We start from the raw sequence: 18,417 nt of genomic DNA on the forward strand, positions 1-18,417 counted from the left end.
ATGGAAAATTATTATATAACTCAAGTGTATGGGGAAATTAAAAAATATGTATTATTAGTTAATAATTAACATGATATTTTAACACATTTATCCTAGTTATAACTTAATCATTACGCATTGAATATTTTTTTTATATATAAAATTGCATTTTTTATACCTTTTTCTTCTGATAACTTGTCGAGTAAATAAAATATACTTATTGATGTTAATAACTTTCTTTCTGTCACACAAAATTAAAATAAATTTCTTAATAATATCTACAAAATTAATAATAATCCTTTTTATGTATTATTTTAAAATTATTAAACCAATAATAATACCTTATCTGAGTGGTTAATATATAACCCTTTTAAGTTTAGTTTTATAACTTTTTAGTATTAAACTAAAAATACTAAAAAGAGTATTTTAATGACATGTATTTATCTTTAATTTTTTTTTGTCGACATTATTAATAAGAGTGGACAAAAAAATCTAATTTTGTAAAACTGTTCACCGTTCTAATCCATTAAAAATTTATTTATTTAAATATAATTTTTACTTTAATTTTTATTTTATAATATTTTCATATCAGATTTCTACTTGGTTTATACAAATTTTAAAAGCTACAAAATTCAAATTTCTAATTCAAATTTTTGATAGCGCTCTATCTCTCTATTATCTGTACCAAAATCACCATTTATACAATCTTTTGAAATTTTCATTTTTGTTCTCTCTATCTTTCTCGAGCACCTCTTATGCATTTTTTGGAATTTTATTTGCTGCCTCTCATACCTGGAGAAACCAGGTTTTAAATATTTTCTTTATAATTTTATTTGCTTCAGTATTTGTCAATTTTTACATACATAATAAATAGATATAATATTTTTAAAATATTATACGTAGATGTATTTTGAATGTTAAGAATTTATATATTATGTTATCTTTAATTTTTTTGGTATTATTAAATTTTAATTTTATTATATTTTCTTAATATATATATAATATTTAAATTTTTACATATTATTATATTAATATTATGTTAATTTTTTTATAGAAAATATGATATAATTCATTTCTTTTTATAAAAAACATGAATTCTGATTTAAAATCCAATCTAAACATTTAAATTTGAATTTTCAAATTATTTTTATAAAAAATATGGATTTGAATTATAAATTTAATCTAAATATTTAAATTTGGATTAAATTACCTAAAATTTAATCCATGACCACTTTGCATTCCTTTATCCTTCTTTTATTCAACATTTTCCTATTCTTCACAAAGTTTAATGTTCCGTTAAAGCTAAAAAAAGTGTTCAAGTTTGATAAGTAACTTCGCTTAATGATATCATCTTTTTGTGATTGGGGAAATTATATGAAAATGAAAACAACAGAGGAAGACTTAAGTAGAAAAACACTCTAAAGTAGATAAAAAAGAATGATAAAAATGGGACATGACAAAAGAAAAACTAATAACAATATTAAGTTAGTATAAAAATCAAATGTTATATATTATTAAAATGAAAATACAAATAAGAAAGCTTATTAAAAAAAAAAACTCTCTCTTTTTCCTTTTTTTCCCCTTTTTTTCTTTCCTTTTAACAATACTTATTTATGTAGTGACAGATATGCCTAACATGAAATTTATAAAAAAAAACTCTAATTTCTTTTTTTAAACCTTTTTTAAAGTATCTTCAATTAAAACAAATTATTTTTACTAATAATGTTTAGTCCACTCTTAAAATAATAATTTAAAATACTTTATTTAACTTAAAAACTAATTAAAAATTATTTATATAGAGAATAATTTTATTTTAAATTAGTACTTTTATAAACAAAAATATATTCAAATAATTTTAAAAAAATCAGTTGATTAATGAGGAGCAAAATTGGTTGCTCACATTGGAATAAAAAATAAAAAATAAAATTTAAAAGAAAATATATAACCTTTTCTTTACATGATAATGATGATGTGTTACAAGTTTATCCACTTTATGGGGTCACATTAGTTAACAAAAAGCGAACCTCAGAGACGTTTGTTTCAAAATGTGCGACATCAAATGAAGTTAGCATTTGAAAATGTCGATGCAAATGACAAAATATATTATTAAAATTATGAGTGATTGCATCCATTCGATTTAAAAATATATAAATCGATAGCAAAATCCAAAATAGATACTGAATTCTCAAAACCAAATCCATCATTCACTTGACTCATTAAATATTTAAACCATATGAATTCGTGTATTATTAAATATATTATTTTATTAGATCCATCTTTTGTTGTAAGCCTTCCAGTGGTCTAAGGTTTACATATGAAATATCTAGATTACTAAAATATAATAATTTTTTTCTATAAAACATTTAAGAAACAAATAGGGTTTAGGGATAATATTTTTTTTTTCTATAAAACATTTAAGAAACAAATATGTTGGTGTAGTGATCGTTTTGCAAAGATTGATGTCATCATAACCGAATTAATGACTCAAACAATTTTGATCATAATATTGGAATTTGAGTTTATAATTGAAAAGCACATGACTAAAATAAAATATATACATAAATGCAAATTTTACTTCATAAAGTAATTTTTTTATACGGTTAAGTTAAGTTGAAATTTGATTTTTTAATATCTGTTAAAACTAATTTTGAATTCGAGTTATCTTTTCCCTTTATCAACATGTTTGTATAGGATTTAGGTTGATATCCTTGTATCTTTTGAAAAAGAAAATATAGTTTAAGATAATTAATCAATGAATAGATAGACATGTCATTTTTATTATATATTTTTAAATAGTTTTTATTATATTTAAGTCTAAAAATAATTTGGTATTTTGAAGATATTCAATAAGAGATATGTAACAATAGGAAATTAAAACATCAATAAAGATATGTGAATAAAAAACTAAAATCATTTAATTCCATTCAAATAACATTTAATTGGATTGGATAAGTTTTTTTTTCTTTCAAGAAAAGCAATCCCAATCAAACCAAATCAAGCTATGTGCTGTTTAATTTTTAGATTGGATGATTTTTTTTTATATTTTACTTAAAATCAATCTGCAGATATTCCTGATTAAAATCAATAAAATGAAGAAATGAATGCTCATGATATTTATTTTGCTGATATCACATTTTAAATAGACAATTTACGAAGTTCCACAAATACAAGTAAAAATCGATTATTTAAAAGTTTTTTTTTAATTTTTACTTGAAAATAAAACTGGATATTAAAAAGTGTTTAATTAACATATTTACTCAATAATAAAGATATGAAATTATTAACAAGAACAGAGTCTAATAAAAAAATATTCCTATAACATATAAACAGAAGAAATATTCATTTTTAATGTTGGATTATACTTTTAAATAAAATTAATTTTAGAAAATATTTATAATGGATAAGAAGAATCTTATCTCAATATATTAGTTTAAGTAAAACACATACAAATACCCTTTAGAATAAAAGAATATTGCAAAGTATGCTAAATAGAACACCATCATCATTTTTAAATGAGTTTAATTTTACAAATTAATTGTATAAAATCTCTTACACAGTAAATTATTAAAAAAAAAAAAAATCTCAAATCTATAATTCTAAAAAAATAAATTTATTACCATATATATGCAATTTTATAACTAAATCACAATGTAAAATATGTTTTTCAGTATTCAAATTGTTCCTGCCGGTTGACCAAATACGTCTTCGTGCGCCTACGTCACTCTCACGTCCAGAATTTTTACGCTTCACACGTGCTTTATACTTGAAAACACAAAGATAAAGGGCGCCCTAGAGGCCGTTTGCACTCCGACGCTCAAGTCAATCTTAGGGATAGGAAACACCAAAACTGTATATATGTCATTGTGTGTGTTAAGCGGCGCAAACGAATAGCGTACCTTGCTAAGTTTCTTGCTTTCCTTTATATAGACTGAAACTAGATATTCCTCTTTACCCAAAATGGGCTTTCTGAGGGAGGGGTGAGCCCAACACTGTTGTTTCCCACTCTTAGGATAACCTAGCGCGTGGGTCCCTAACTGGAGTACAACCTCTGATGGGGTGACCACCTAAGTGCCTTCTCGTGCACCTGATCTTTGGGGTCACCCGCCTTTGGGAGTGCCCTAGTTGTTCACGTGTCATGCATGCAACTCATCCCTAAAACGCGACCCTCACAGGTCATATCTTTCCAGTGGCTCTATACTTGTGTTACGCCTAAACGCGTCATCCACCCTACACGCATGGACTCTCGTGACCTAGACTTCTCCCTTTCTGATAATTGGTGTGTGGTATGGGATCCACCTCTCGTGGCCCAGCTTTACTGTTCGGGTCCTGATGTCTGACCTCTTCACACTGTCTAGTGGCACGTCATCCTGGTGACCGATGTCTGACCACTCTTTGGCTCTTTGGCGCACGTGCCTCGCGAGATATGGTCCACGCTCGTGGGACCTTGTTTACGTGGCATCAATATTACCAGTGTCAACGAGTTCGAGGACTGATCGGTACACAAATTAATTTATTGTTTGGTATAGATGTGGACAAAACTATATAGAAAAAAATATGGCAATGATTGTGTTAAATAATTATAATTTTGTTATCATCTATAATAACCCTATTCAATTAAATGTTTATAAAAATTATAGAAAGAAAAAATATGGCACTCCCAAGTTGATGGAGAACTGGGCCTAGTACAAGAGTGTTGTTTTTTTGAGCCCAGACAAGTTTGTGTGTCTGTGTTCGTGGATATGTCTTGTTTCGTCTCTTTCTTCCTCCGGTGACTGAACTACGCACACGTTTTTCCGGCTGAGCCAAATTGGAAAATGGGCGTGGACTATTACAAACTTCTTCAGGTAGATCGAAGTGCTAGCGATGAGGATCTCAAGAAAGCTTATCGCAGGCTTGCTATGAAGTGGCACCCTGATAAGAACCCTAACAGTAAAAAGGAAGCTGAAGCCAACTTCAAGCAAATCTCGGAAGCCTATGATGTATGATTTCTCTCAACAAAAACTGTCTTGATGTAGTGCCAATTGGATACGGAAAAATGTTAAGTTTTTGTGGTTTCTTTCTTACAATTTGAACTTTTAGGGGTTGAATTTTGTATTCTTGAGAACTGGAATTGTGGGTTTTACATCGACGTAATTTTTGTCTCCCAATCTCAATGTAATGCCGATGGGGCTGTGAAATCAAGCGGGTGAATTTATCAATGTTTCCATTTCTTTTACTAATTCCTGCAAAATTTGAAATTTGGGGTGTCAAGTTTTGCAATTTTAAGAATTTTTGTTGTGATTTGGGTCATTCGAATAATGAGTGTTGATGGTGATTTGATTTGTGATAGGTTTTGAGTGATCCACAAAAGAGGGCAGTGTATGATCAGTATGGTGAGGAGGGATTGAAAGGGCAGATGCCACCACCGGGTGCTGGTGGATTTTCAGGTGGCAATGACAGTGGAGCAACGACTTTCTGGTTCAACCCTAGAAGTGCAGATGATATATTTTCTGAGTTCTTTGGGTTTTCAAGTCCCTTTGGAATGGGGGATATGGGTGGCCGTGCCGGTCCGTCTGGCTTTCCCAGATTTGGGGATGACATTTTTACTTCTTTTAGTAGGAATGCGACTGGAGAAGGCTCTGGCCATATGCCAAGGAAAAGTGCACCTATTGAGAGAACATTGCAATGCAGTTTGGAGGATTTATACAAAGGGACTACCAAAAAAATGAAGATTTCCAGGGATGTGATTGATGCTAGTGGGTAAGCTATACAGTTTTAACCTGTTACCAACTTGCTTTTCTTACATTCGTGAACAACATATAAAGTTTCTTGTTGTAATTTTTATTGGACAGATATGACTTGCTAAATTCCAATTCAGGTTTGATTATTTGCTTTTGTAATACATGGTTCTTTGAGTTTGATAATCACTTCCCTCAATGGTTTTGGCAGATTTGAATTTCAAATATAGGTTCACAGTCTTGTAGGCCCAGAGTAATAAACTTTTCTCCAATAAAGTGCTGAATGAATTCTGTGATTAACGATATCTTTTATGTATATGAAGATTTGTAACTCAATACTTGAGTTGGGTCTGCCTATTTTCTTGCAATGCACTGTTTCCTTCTAGAATATTTGTATTTTTTATTTGAATATATGGCACAGTACTCTGCTATCATTGTGTTTCTAATTTGATCTAAAAAATTGATAGAAAAAGAACTGTGTATTTGCAGTTTGTGTTATTCATTCAAAATGCAAGGTAATGAGTTATGCTGTATGACTTCTTGTAATTTGTTTCCTTTCCTTTCATTTTTCATGCAAAAATCAAAGGTTTTTGTGGTGGATTCTTGCTATTATAGATTATTATTACGATCACATTGCCATTTTCTATTCAGTTGGCTGGAATTGTTGCTAAATTTGCAAGTTCTGTGTATTATTTTGTTATTAGTATTTACTACATCATGTGCATCCTATAACTTCCTGCCTTTGTTGATCCATATTGTTTGGTATGTTTTCATAAGCACCTAAGGAATACCATCAGTGTTCATAAATGCAAAATTCAAGGAGATATGATTGTTCTTTTTCAAAGACTCATCTGTGTGCTCTTTTAGTATAGAGGGGCCTGTTAATTGTTTATCTCTATGGAGTATATACACTACTTGTTAGATGTTTCAATACCCAAAAATCGAGGGGAATGAATCTATTAGTGAGAGGGGGATGTTAAATATTGAGGTTAACCTGCAAATCTGGAAAAGTTATTTATGGAGATAGAAGAAATAAACGGGAATTTAACCATGTAATATTCTGTTTAAGTCTATTCTTAGTAAAAGAAGAGGCCATTTAAGATAGTATATTGCTGGTGGTTGTTACGCTTAGGAAAAAGCTTAGTATCAATAAAATAGGTATTGATGGTGTTATTCTCCAATCAAATTGGTGTTTTATCTTTGAAATCACTGCTGATTTTATTTTCTAAGAAGAATTCTGCAATTACTGAGATAAAATATTGGTTTTAATTGGAAAACAATAGCAATGGTAACTATAATGTTCATTTAAGTTTTCTCCTTATTGACTTTGTGATTTTATATCCATTAGACTTGTGATAAATAGTATGGTCTTGGACTTATGGTATAGGCATGATGGAAGAATATTTATATCCAAAATGATTTAAAATTCATTTTGGAACCTTACGTGGTTGAAAAGTTTTTCATCTCTGTATTGTGCTTGTAGTGATCACAAATTGGGCTTTCCATCCAAATCTAACTTTGAAATCAAATGCCAATTTCGTGTGTTGTTTTAGCATCAAGTGAGACTTTGTTAACACAAAATGGAGGGTAGGGACAAGGAGTAATTCTCTTAAAGAGTTACTCTAGGAGTGTGTGTAATATATATATATATATATATATATATATATATATTCATGTTGAAACAACAAATTTGCTTGTTTATTATTTCTTACAATATGTTTGTAAAATGATTAAAACTAGTTCCAATGCACCAAAACTATGAAGCAACATGTTATACTTGAAACGGGTATGAAGCTCTCTCCACTCACGGGTTCTATCTTGACAGAATCTCACTCTGCACACTCGGAAGACACACACCCAAGAGCACACCAACACTCACTCACAACATCAAAGAAGATTGTTGAGGATACAGAAAACTCGAGAACTTCTCGTTATTCCCTAAAACATATAACAAAACCTACATATAATTCTGTTTTTGAACTAAAAAGAATCATTAAATTCTGTTTTGAAAGCTGTCACTACAATTGTTGTTACACAACAGTTGTTTGAGGAAACACACTAAATTTGTGTTAATTGGGAAACTTTAGCCGTTAGGCATGTTTATATAGAATGCATATTCTTTAATATACGTCTAACAGTAGTACATGTTAGACAGTGAATTATCATCATAAATGGTTCTGATTTCATGGAAAATTTTCTTCACGTCATTGGCTAGTTGTGCCAAAAAATAGAAGCGATATTCATTGCATGGCATTGACTAATCTATGTTCTATAGAAAATAAGGAGCCAGTTGTATAACTAATCAATAAGCAACTGACTTCTTTACATAGAGAAGGAATCAAAGTGATTCCCCATGTTTTTTATTTGTTGACTTTAGGTGTATTTGAAACTAATAGCAAGTTGGAATAGTAAATTGAGTTAACCAAGCAAATAATCTACTACTTGTTTTCTTATTGTGTAGGAGGCCCACCACTGTAGAGGAAATTCTAACCATTGAGATCAAGCCAGGTTGGAAGAAAGGAACAAAAATAACTTTTCCAGAGAAGGGAAACGAACAAAGAGGAGTTATACCAGCTGATCTTGTTTTTATTATTGATGAAAAACCTCATGGTGTCTTCAAAAGGGATGGCAATGATCTTGTTGTCACACAGAAAATATCCCTTGTCGAAGCTCTGACTGGTTATGCCGGACAGCTGACATTGCTTGATGGTCGGAATCTTACCGTAACCACCAACTCCATCCTTAGTCCGACATACGAAGAAGTGATCAAAGGAGAGGGTATGCCCATTCCCAAGGAACCTTCCAAAAGGGGAAACTTGAGGATCAAGTTTAATATCAAGTTCCCCTCTAGACTTACATCAGAGCAGAAAACTGGCATTAAACGATTGTTGACATCACCATAAACTCTGGTGATTCCTCTCCTTACCACATCAAATCGTGAAAGAGTGGAATTATGTACTCAGTTGTCAATTTTCAAATGGAAATTCTTTCCTCTTGCGAGCTGGTTTTCAGTTAGTAGAACAGTTTATTAGAAGTTTGATATTTGTTTGTTGTTTCATATTTTGTTTAGTTTCTGGTTTCTCTTAATTAATTGCCTACTTGTTTCTACATAAATGTTTTTGAAGGTTTCAATTTGTACACTTGTAGATTAACTTCTTTATTTTTGTCATCATTCTGTTTTCGTTGTATAACTTGCTTAATCATTTAATCAATCCCCGAACACTTTGCAGGGTTGGCTGAAACTACTCATTTACTTGATAACGAGTTTATGTATTAATAAAAAAATATTAAATATAAAGAAAGATAATTAATTAAAAAGCAAAAAAGAGAAAACTAAAAATACTAAAATTATCATTTAAAAAGAATTGGAAAAAAGACCCAACTCTATTACGTAATGTTTGGAATAATTTTAAGTAACGAAAGCTTTACAATGACCCAACTTTATTAAGGAGTAATAAGCCTTGGCCAAGTTAGCGGCAATTAAGGTATTTTTACCTAGAATTACTTTGAATTATGGGGAGGTTTGGGAAAGGGAAAAGTAAATATAAACATTAAAAAATTAGTATATTTACAATTTTATGTGCCATTTTGATATTGTTACTATATGTGCCATTTTGATAGTGATATTGTTATTGTAGGAGGGACTGAGACACTACTGATTGAATAATTGTTTCCTTTTCTTTAGTCGTGTTCTCCTTCCTCTTCTTCTCCTACTGTTCGGCTTTCAGCTCTTTGTCGGGAATGTACATGCAAAAGGTTAACTAGTACTGGCTGAACAATTGATTTCTTTTCTTCGGTCGTGCTCTCCTTCCGCTTCCTCTCCTAGTTTTCAGATTTCAGCTCTTGGTTGAGAGTGTACTTACAAAAGGTTATCTGACGTTCAAGTGAGTACTCAGGATTCAAGTGCAATTAATGGTGTAATAATGATATAAATTTACCTTAGTTGTTGCGTCTATTAGTATTTGATGGTTCTCTTTATTGTTGAGTTTGAAGTATGGTTTAATTTGTGTTAATAACTCTAAAAGTAGTTTCTTCACCATGGATAATTCTCCAAGATTTGTCACCAAAATTCAAAATATTCTTTCCTGTAGTCATGGTTGTTTGCCTTTCCATTATTTAGGAGTACCTATCTTTGTTGGTGCTCCAAAGTGTCGGTTTCTTCAACCTTTGGCTGATAAAGTTAAATTGAAGCTAGCATCTTGGAAAGGTAAATCTCTTAGCATGATGGGTCGAATTCAGCTGGTCAATACAGTGATTACTGGATCTCTAGCTTATAGCTTTAATATGTATAAGTGGCCTGTTTCACTTATTAAGCAAGTTGAGCAGTGGTGTCGGAATTTTATTTGGACTGGTGATATTCTGAAAAAATGTATTGCTACCGTTAATTGGGGGAAAATTTGTTCACCTCTCGAGGATGGAGGCTTGAATATCATTAATCTTCATCATGAAAATAATGCATATCTTCTTAAGCTTGCTTGGAACTTTGCTTATAGCGACAAACCTTGGTCTTTACTCTTGAAAGCCAGGGTTCTTAAATCAAAATATGAATTTCGAACGGTTTATAGATCTTCCTCTCTCTGGCCTGGAATTAAGCAATTTTATTCTACCATACTTGACTATACTTATTGGACTGTTGGTACATGTTCTTTTATTAATTTCTGGAATGATAAATGGTGCTCTACTACTTCTTTAGCAAATATTGCAGGGTTATCAGATGGTGTTAGCATTCCGGATACAGTCTCTCAATTTTGGACAGGTTGTGATTGGAATATTCCCTTCTCTTTACAGCAGATGCCTCTTTTTTTTAATCATATCATGATTAGAGAGGAACAGGATATTCCTAATTGGATTCTAAATGAGTCTGGTCGTTTCACTCTTAAATCGGCTAGGACTTATTTCTTGGAACCAGGAGTTCCAGGTGGTTGGGGTAAATTCATTTGGTCTTCATCTATTCCGCCTTCCAAAACTCTAGTACTCTGAAAATTTTTTCATGGGCGACTTCCTACAGATCAACATATTCAGAATAAGGGTTTGCATATATGTTCTATGTGTTCGCTTTGTGAAAAGCAAGAGGAATCTATTCAACATCTATTTTTTGAATGTTCTAACGCATTGCATATTTGGAGTTGGGTACAACAAATTTTTCTTACTTCTCATTTCTCTAATAAGGATGATCTACTTTCTTTTATTATGAGTGATGGTAGTCCTTTGGTTAAATTGATTAAGCTTGCGGTGATAACCTTTTCTATATGGATGATATGGCGTATGAGGAATTATGCTAGATTTCAGGATAAGATTGGGGTTTCTAAGGCTATTTCGATAATTAAAGATTTAACTTGTCTAGTGGGAAATTCGTCTAAAGCTTCAATGAAGAATGATATGTTGGACTTCAACGTGATTAAGTTTTTCGGTATTAAGACTCGTAGTGGTAAAGTTCTTCGTCCTCTTCCTATTAGATGGGAATTTCCTTCACCAGGCTGGGTCAAAATTAATACTGATGGGGCTACTAGGGGGTATCCTGGTCTTGCTACTTGTGGAGGTATTTTTCGTGGGAGTATGGGAGAATTTATTGGTGCTTTTTTAGCGTTTCTTGAAGTTCAAACTGCTTTGGTTGCTGAGTTTTATGGAGTTATACATGCTATGGAGGAAGCTCAAAAAATGGGACTTACTAATGTCTGGCTTGAATGTGATTCTGCCTTGGTTTGTGTTGCGTTTACTGCTAGGACTAATGTTCCGTGGATGCTTCAGAATCGATGGAATACTTGTCTTAATTTTTGTGGGACAATCAGGTTTAGGGTAACTCATATTTTTCGTGAAGGGAATGCGTGTGCTGATAAGTTGGCTAATTTAGGATTTATTCATAGAGAATATTTTCATTGGTATAATAGACTCCCAGCTAGTCTGTTCTTAGAATTCTTTATGAATAGGTATAATCTACCTATGTATCGTTTGTGTTAACATATGGGTTTTGGTCTAGTCCCCCCATATTTTTGTATTTTCTTTCTTTTTTCTTTTTTTTAATAATATTTTTTTTCATGTGATTGCATATGATTGTTGTTACTTGAGGTGTTAGCTTAGCTGAAATGTCAAGTTGCATAATGATGCCTGACACGAAAACTTTATAAAAAAATAAAAATAAAAATTTGTGTTAATATTTTATTACTTTAATGCATTTTACGCATGGTGATTGTGGATACTGAAGTATCATGGGGTTGTTCGGTCTCTACCAATACATATTTAGAATAGGTTCACGTTGTGAGATACAAAATTAAATATATTTCTTTCTCTTTTCATAGAAATATAGAACTATCAAATTCAATGTATGGGACTTCAATTATAACTTACAAAATAGAGACATGGTAGGGAATACATATATAAAAATTGGTGAAAATTAGTTCTTCTACTGGTTTATAGTCTCAAGTTTGATTCTCTTATTTAGGTTAACCTAGACTATATAAGAAATATTTTTACGTTTTGGAGAGAGTCAAAATTCCTCTGCACTTTAATATTTGGTTCTATATTTAATATATATATATATATATTAATACTTTTCTATATTTATTACCTTTTAATAGTTTGTACTATGTTTAGCATTTTTAACTTAGAAATTTGTTTTTATATGATTAGTAATTTGTATTTAAATTAGATGTCTTAAATACTAATTTCTTTTTCAAGACTGTTACTGCAACACTAAAACATTACAATATAGTCTATTGCTTAATTATTAATGAGGGAGTATTAACATTTATTAACATTGTCAACAATAGTCTATCATATGAGTCAAGATTAACTCAATCAATCCGATTTATTCTTTATATGATAATATTAACATTATATATAGATATATCTAAAATAAAAGAATATAAAATTAAAGGTATCATATACATTACAATATATGTTCAAAGAAAAATATCAATACAAGTACAATATTATATCATATAAAATATCATTGATTAAATTAAAACTTTTTTCAAATATACAATTCCAAAAGCTTGTACTTTCAAATGAATATATGCTATTAAACTAAATTGAGATAACAGGAAATATAGTTTACATATATTTTATCTATGAAATAGGTCAAATCAAATTTTAAGAGATTAGATTCGGTTAAATAAACTCTGAGCAAAGATTAATGGCATAAAAAATCAACCTTGAATAAGATTAGTGAGATTCATGGTTATATACACCCATCCCTGAGAGAGATTCCTTTTGACTAACTAAGCATTCTGGATGATTATATTCTGGTTCCTCATAACCACAAACCAATAATTTTTCACTACGTTTCAAATAGCGAACATAAGATTCTTCTTCTTCTTCTCCCACTACCATCTAACTATCATCTGGCTATGGTGAGTATGAAATGTGGAGAATTTTTTTGGAGATGGGAAATTTTAAAAAATACCATCTAATAATTATTAGTGAAACAATTATTTAGTATGCCAAGTGATTAGAGTGAGAATTTTGTCTCTAAGGAAGTATAGCATATGCAACTTTATAACTTAAGTGATTTTTTTTTATAAGATGTTTTTAAGCACGTATTTTGACAATACATTTCTTCCAAAGTTAGTAGACACTATAATAAAATAAAATGTAAAGTAGAGAAGGAAAGAGAAGAAACACACCAGGTAATTTTATACTAATTAATCTATCGCAATAGACTATATCTACTTTTTAATCAACACATTGAGTTCTACTAAGAAGAGTACTACCACAAAGTATAATTCAAGTATTCTTTGGACTCGTAGTCACGACTGACTCAACAGAGTATTCTTTCAACGATTCAAGCTTAACCAACTATTCTTTTACGAGTCACTCTTAACTTAGCCAAATATTCTTTCGCAAGCCACTTCTAGTTTAAATTAGTATTCTTTTAACAACAATCAATCTTAGTTAATAATCGAGTATTGTTTGCCAAAAATCACTTCTGGCTAAGATACAAAAGTTGTATAAGTGGTGCTCAACATATAGCATAGTTTGTTCACTAGAGAGGATTATCGTTTGTTTACGTATATGATACTTGTACATTCTCTTATAATTAACTGATAAAAGACGAACAATATTCTTCTATAAAGGTCTTTTAAGCGTAAAAATTTCAGCAAGGTTTCAGCACAATACAATGTAGTCTCTCATTATCTTCTTCTTCTTCTTCTTCTTTAGTTGCTTTATATAAATTGTTGGTGAAAGAATACTTGATTACATTTTGAAGCGGTAGTCTACATAGTAGAACTTGACTAGTTAGTCAAGAACTAGACGAATTGGTATAAAATACTATATAAACTCTCTCTCTCTTGTTTTTTTTTTTTCATTTAAGAAGGAAAAGCCAAAAACTAAGTTTGTGAAATATTTCATTAGATCGTTTGATCTAAATCAAACTTATCATCTAATAACACAATATTGGACAATACTTTTGAATAACTGTGGAATTTGTTAAAAACAAAATCCAACCATATTTTTTGGATACTTGTGTAATTAATAGTGATTTATGTACTTAGATTGTAATATTTTGATTATCAGTTTTTTTTAATCAATAATATTAATCAACAATATTATGATTATTAGTGAAAAGTTTTAAGGAGTGTAATTAAAGAAGAACTTGATGTAATGAAGAACTTGATCTAGTTAATGTGTTTAGGTTCTAAAGATAGTTATTCCAACAATTAGGTTGCATTAAAAAATTTACTATAAAAAATGAACTTCTTAAATGAATTTTAGTATTATAAAATATTGGTATTGGACTATTACTCATCCAAGGGTTAAGATCCACTTCCACGAAGAATTATTAATGAAACTTCAAAAATCTATTTATATGTACAGTGCTTTTATGACTTATAATAATTTTCTTAGATCACAATTCTCTGTTCTATAATCTTTACAGTTGAAGATATGTTCAAAAGAAAATAAAGAACTACAAACTAATTAATTCCAGTATTACTCAAGAATTAAAACATTAGCACTTTATTAGAGACCATAAATTTAATTTCAAATTATTCTAAAAAACCATAATTACAATAATTTCATTTACAAGAATTTCTGGTCAGACATAAAATATTAAAATGATTTAATTTAGAAATATTTTAAAAGACAAAAATTACAATATTCCGCACTCATTTTTCATTAAAAGAATCTGGTATCAGGTATAAGAGTGCAATAACTGAATATATATATTTATAATTTCCGTACAACATAAATATAATAAAATATGTAAATAAATCACTGAGTATTAGAAGTATAATAAAATATTATTACAAGTATAAAAAATATTATTACAAGTATAGTAATAATGATTTGATTGTAGCGTTATTCACAGAGACACGCAGAGACAGAGTCTTGCTGTGTGTCTGTTCTATTTATTATTTTCCTTTCCAAATTCCACCCTCTTTCTCTCAGTCCCTAACACCATCACATGCACCTGCGATCCCTACGATCTCTTCCCATGGTCTCGCCCCTGCACCCACGCTACGCCTTCTAGAACCTTCGCTTCAGATCTCAATTGCCCCTTCCTCTCATGCAAAATGGCTTCAACTCCCCGCACCGTCGAAGAGATCTTCAAGGATTACACCGCTCGGAGAACCGCCATCGTTCGCGCTCTCTCTCAAGGTCCTCCCTCTCTCGCTCTCTAACTTCCCTTTTCCCCCCTTCAAATTTCACTCATCGCCCTAACACTTTAGGGCTTTTTCTTCTCTCAGATGTCGATGAATTCTACGGACTCTGTGATCCAGGTACAGCGAACCCACCGGTGGATCTGAATTCTGTTTGCTTTTGTCTTCCACTTTACGTTTCAAAACTGTTTTCTTTTACTGATATTCCAATTGGGTATTTTTTGTTTCTGTGTAAATTGAGCAAGTTGACTTTTTTCCTTTATCTTAATTTGAGGGAAAAACGTATATAATAAAATAAAGTCAAACTTTGACATGTCCCATCACAAACAAATAAATAAATATAAATGTATTATTTGTTTATAACATATGTAAATTGGTTAACAAACTAATTATCGGTTAGTGATTTAAGCTGGTTTTGGATTCTTAGTTTGTGTATGTGTTAAACACTTAAGCAGTGTACGTGTTGTTGCTAATCGGCTAGATTTTGAAAATGTTAAGGTTGACTTGGGTTGGGTTTGTTGTTCCGTGACACATTGGGATTTGGATTTGGGCTTGAGGTTTGAATTTGATATGCACGTAACTAACTGGTTGAGTTAGATGTGGTAGTTGTTATGGTTTTCTGTGACGATTACTGTGAACTTGTGTTGTTTCATTGAGTTCGAGGTTTTACTGGTTTGGTTGTTTTAAGATAAGGAGAACTTGTGCCTCTATGGACATCCAAATGAGACTTGGGAGGTGACTTTGCCAGCGGAGGAAGTTCCGCCCGAGCTTCCGGAGCCTGCACTCGGAATCAATTTTGCTAGAGATGGCATGAACCGCAGGGACTGGCTTTCTCTGGTTGCTGTGCACAGTGATTCGTGGCTCCTTTCTGTGGCTTTTTATCTTGGAGCTCGTCTTAACCGCAATGAAAGGTACTCTCTATCTTTGGTTGGGGTGTGAGCATGTGGTGAGAATTTTAGTTGGTTTTTGCTCTCTGTGTGCAATGCTGATGCTTAAGTACTGTGTGTAATGTTGAAAACTTGGTCTTGTTATTGTAAGTGGTTCTATCGTGATGGATGAATGTTGTTGAAGAAATAGTGGCTTTTTAATTATCTGGGAATGATGATTTGTTTGTGGACTGTTGTGATTCTGGATTATTTTGTGCAAACAGTCTCTTTATTATAGGTCTCTTAAGGTAATCTTGTCTTCTAGATTCCCTTCTCATCCAAAAGATTAACGATTCAGGACTAATCATGAACTTGAGGTTGGTGAGAGGGATAACCATTGTGCGTCTGTGAATTCTTATTATGCAGTTTAAGTTTTATATTTTAACTCACCAATTATTTCAAACCAATTCATTAGTGCCTCATCTTTCGGCAATCATGTTTATCTTTCCCACTTACAATTTTGAGCTGCCATCATAAGCTTTATATTTTAACTCACCAATTATTTCAAATCAATTCATAAGTGCCCTCTTTATCTTTCTGCGATCATGTTTATATTTCCTTCCCACATTCAATTTAGAGCTGCAAAGGGTATTATATGTCCCTAAGATACTTAAAGGAAATATAAGTTTAATTTATTATTTATACTGGAGAATATGTATATGCTGTTGCTTTGGTTCTTGGGAGTTTTTCCTTTGTAGAATTCCTGTTCTCATTTTTCGACGACATCTCCTCTGAATGGAGCATATAACTCCTACTTTCTATTCATGGTTCCATAAACTCTTTATGGCAGGAAGCGTTTGTTTGGCTTGATAAATGATCTTCCTACTGTTTTTGAAGTTGTGAGTGAGAGGAAGCCAGTAAAGGACAAGCCCACTGCAGACAGTGGAAGCAAATCTAAGGGCAGCACCAAGGTTAGTGTTGGTGTAAGTATATGCCTTTTTATTTATTTTTTTTGTGGTTGGATCATCTGTTTATTTGGTTCGCACTCAGTCATGGTTAGGTTATGCACATTGACTTGTTTATTAATTTTCAGTCCATTCAAAAACTAAAGCATGCCTTTAAAGTTTCAGGATCTAAATATTTTTTGTGGAACTAAGCACAAAATCTATCACACTGATGCACCCACAATTATATTTTTCTCTTTGCTTTATGATAATAAAAATTGCAATGTGGGTGAATAAATGGACTGTATTTTACAAACCCTTTGTTCATGAAATCTGTTTCATGTTGCAAATACTTTTGGTGAATAAATGGACTGTATTTTAGAAACTCTTTGATCATGAAATCTGTTTCATGTTGCAAATACATTGAATTAAAGGTTTTGCAATGGGCTAAACATTGCCATGCTGCTATATGATGCTTGCTTGTTCATTTATCTGCAGAGATCAAGTGATGGGCAAGTTAAAAGCAACCCGAAGTTTGCAGATGAAGGTTTTGCAGAGGAGGATGACGAGCATAGTGAAACCCTGTGTGGGAGCTGTGGCGGAAATTACAATGCAGATGAATTTTGGATTGGTTGTGACATATGTGAGAGGTGGTTCCATGGTAAATGTGTGAAGATTACTCCTGCAAAAGCTGAGAGCATAAAGCAATACAAATGTCCATCATGCAGCTTGAGGCGGGGAAGGCCCTAAGTGAAGGCAATTCGAGAACTGAATAATGCTGTTTCATGTCCGACAAGATACTGTAATATTGTTGCATCTCTTACAGAAGTTCGTGTAAACAGTGTAGTATCTGTCTGATCATAATCTTTCAGATTAAGTTAATTTCTTCTACCCAGATTAATCATCAGTGTATGTTATAAAATTTATAGAATAGGATACTTTACATTCTATTTTCTCGATTAATCTATATTTTGCTTGAATTTACCAGGTGTATGTATGCTTATTTTATTTTGTATCTGAATTCTGACATAGAAGGTAGCTGGTAAAATACTGAGGTGTGACCCACCTTTTCTGGATTCTTCTAATTTGCTATAACTATTATGTTACTGAATATGTTAATCAAACGCTTTTATGTGTTATTATTCTATTCTTCCACTTTCATCAGACTTGATATTGAACTTATAAGGTTCAGTTTAATTTGAGAAAAAGTTTAATGTTTGTATTTCCTTTTATAAAGAGATTTCCAAAATGGTATTGTTTTCATGTTTTATTGGTTTCTGTAGATTTGTAGAAGAAATTATGAAAGTGAAAA

The 18,417-nt window shown here is 31.3% G+C and overlaps 2 protein-coding genes across 3 annotated transcripts; both read left to right on the plus strand.

The window, feature by feature from the left end:
• The first annotated feature begins 4,605 nt into the window (after positions 1-4,605).
• LOC137819183 (uncharacterized) lies at positions 4,606-8,868 on the plus strand. The gene is made up of 3 exons (XM_068622956.1): positions 4,606-4,958; positions 5,309-5,718; positions 8,158-8,868. The coding sequence occupies exons 1-3, from the start codon at positions 4,794-4,796 to the stop codon at positions 8,597-8,599; spliced, it is 1,017 nt and encodes a 338-aa protein (XP_068479057.1). The 5' UTR covers positions 4,606-4,793; the 3' UTR covers positions 8,600-8,868.
• Positions 8,869-14,972: 6,104 nt separating this feature from the next.
• On the plus strand, positions 14,973-18,089 carry LOC137819184 (PHD finger protein ALFIN-LIKE 1-like). 2 transcript variants are annotated; one of them, XM_068622958.1, is made up of 5 exons: positions 14,973-15,293; positions 15,383-15,415; positions 15,984-16,206; positions 17,012-17,132; positions 17,604-18,089. In XM_068622958.1, the coding sequence occupies exons 1-5, from the start codon at positions 15,209-15,211 to the stop codon at positions 17,853-17,855; spliced, it is 714 nt and encodes a 237-aa protein (XP_068479059.1). In that variant the 5' UTR covers positions 14,973-15,208; the 3' UTR covers positions 17,856-18,089. The 2 variants fall into 2 exon arrangements, with proteins under 2 accessions (XP_068479059.1, XP_068479058.1); XM_068622957.1 differs by having other exon boundaries at positions 14,985-15,293; positions 17,012-17,144.
• Positions 18,090-18,417: the final 328 nt, after the last annotated feature.

The sequence above is a fragment of the Phaseolus vulgaris genome, chromosome 10 (assembly GCF_000499845.2).
Source record: "Phaseolus vulgaris cultivar G19833 chromosome 10, P. vulgaris v2.0, whole genome shotgun sequence".
In the NCBI taxonomy this organism is placed as follows: domain Eukaryota; kingdom Viridiplantae; phylum Streptophyta; class Magnoliopsida; order Fabales; family Fabaceae; genus Phaseolus; species Phaseolus vulgaris.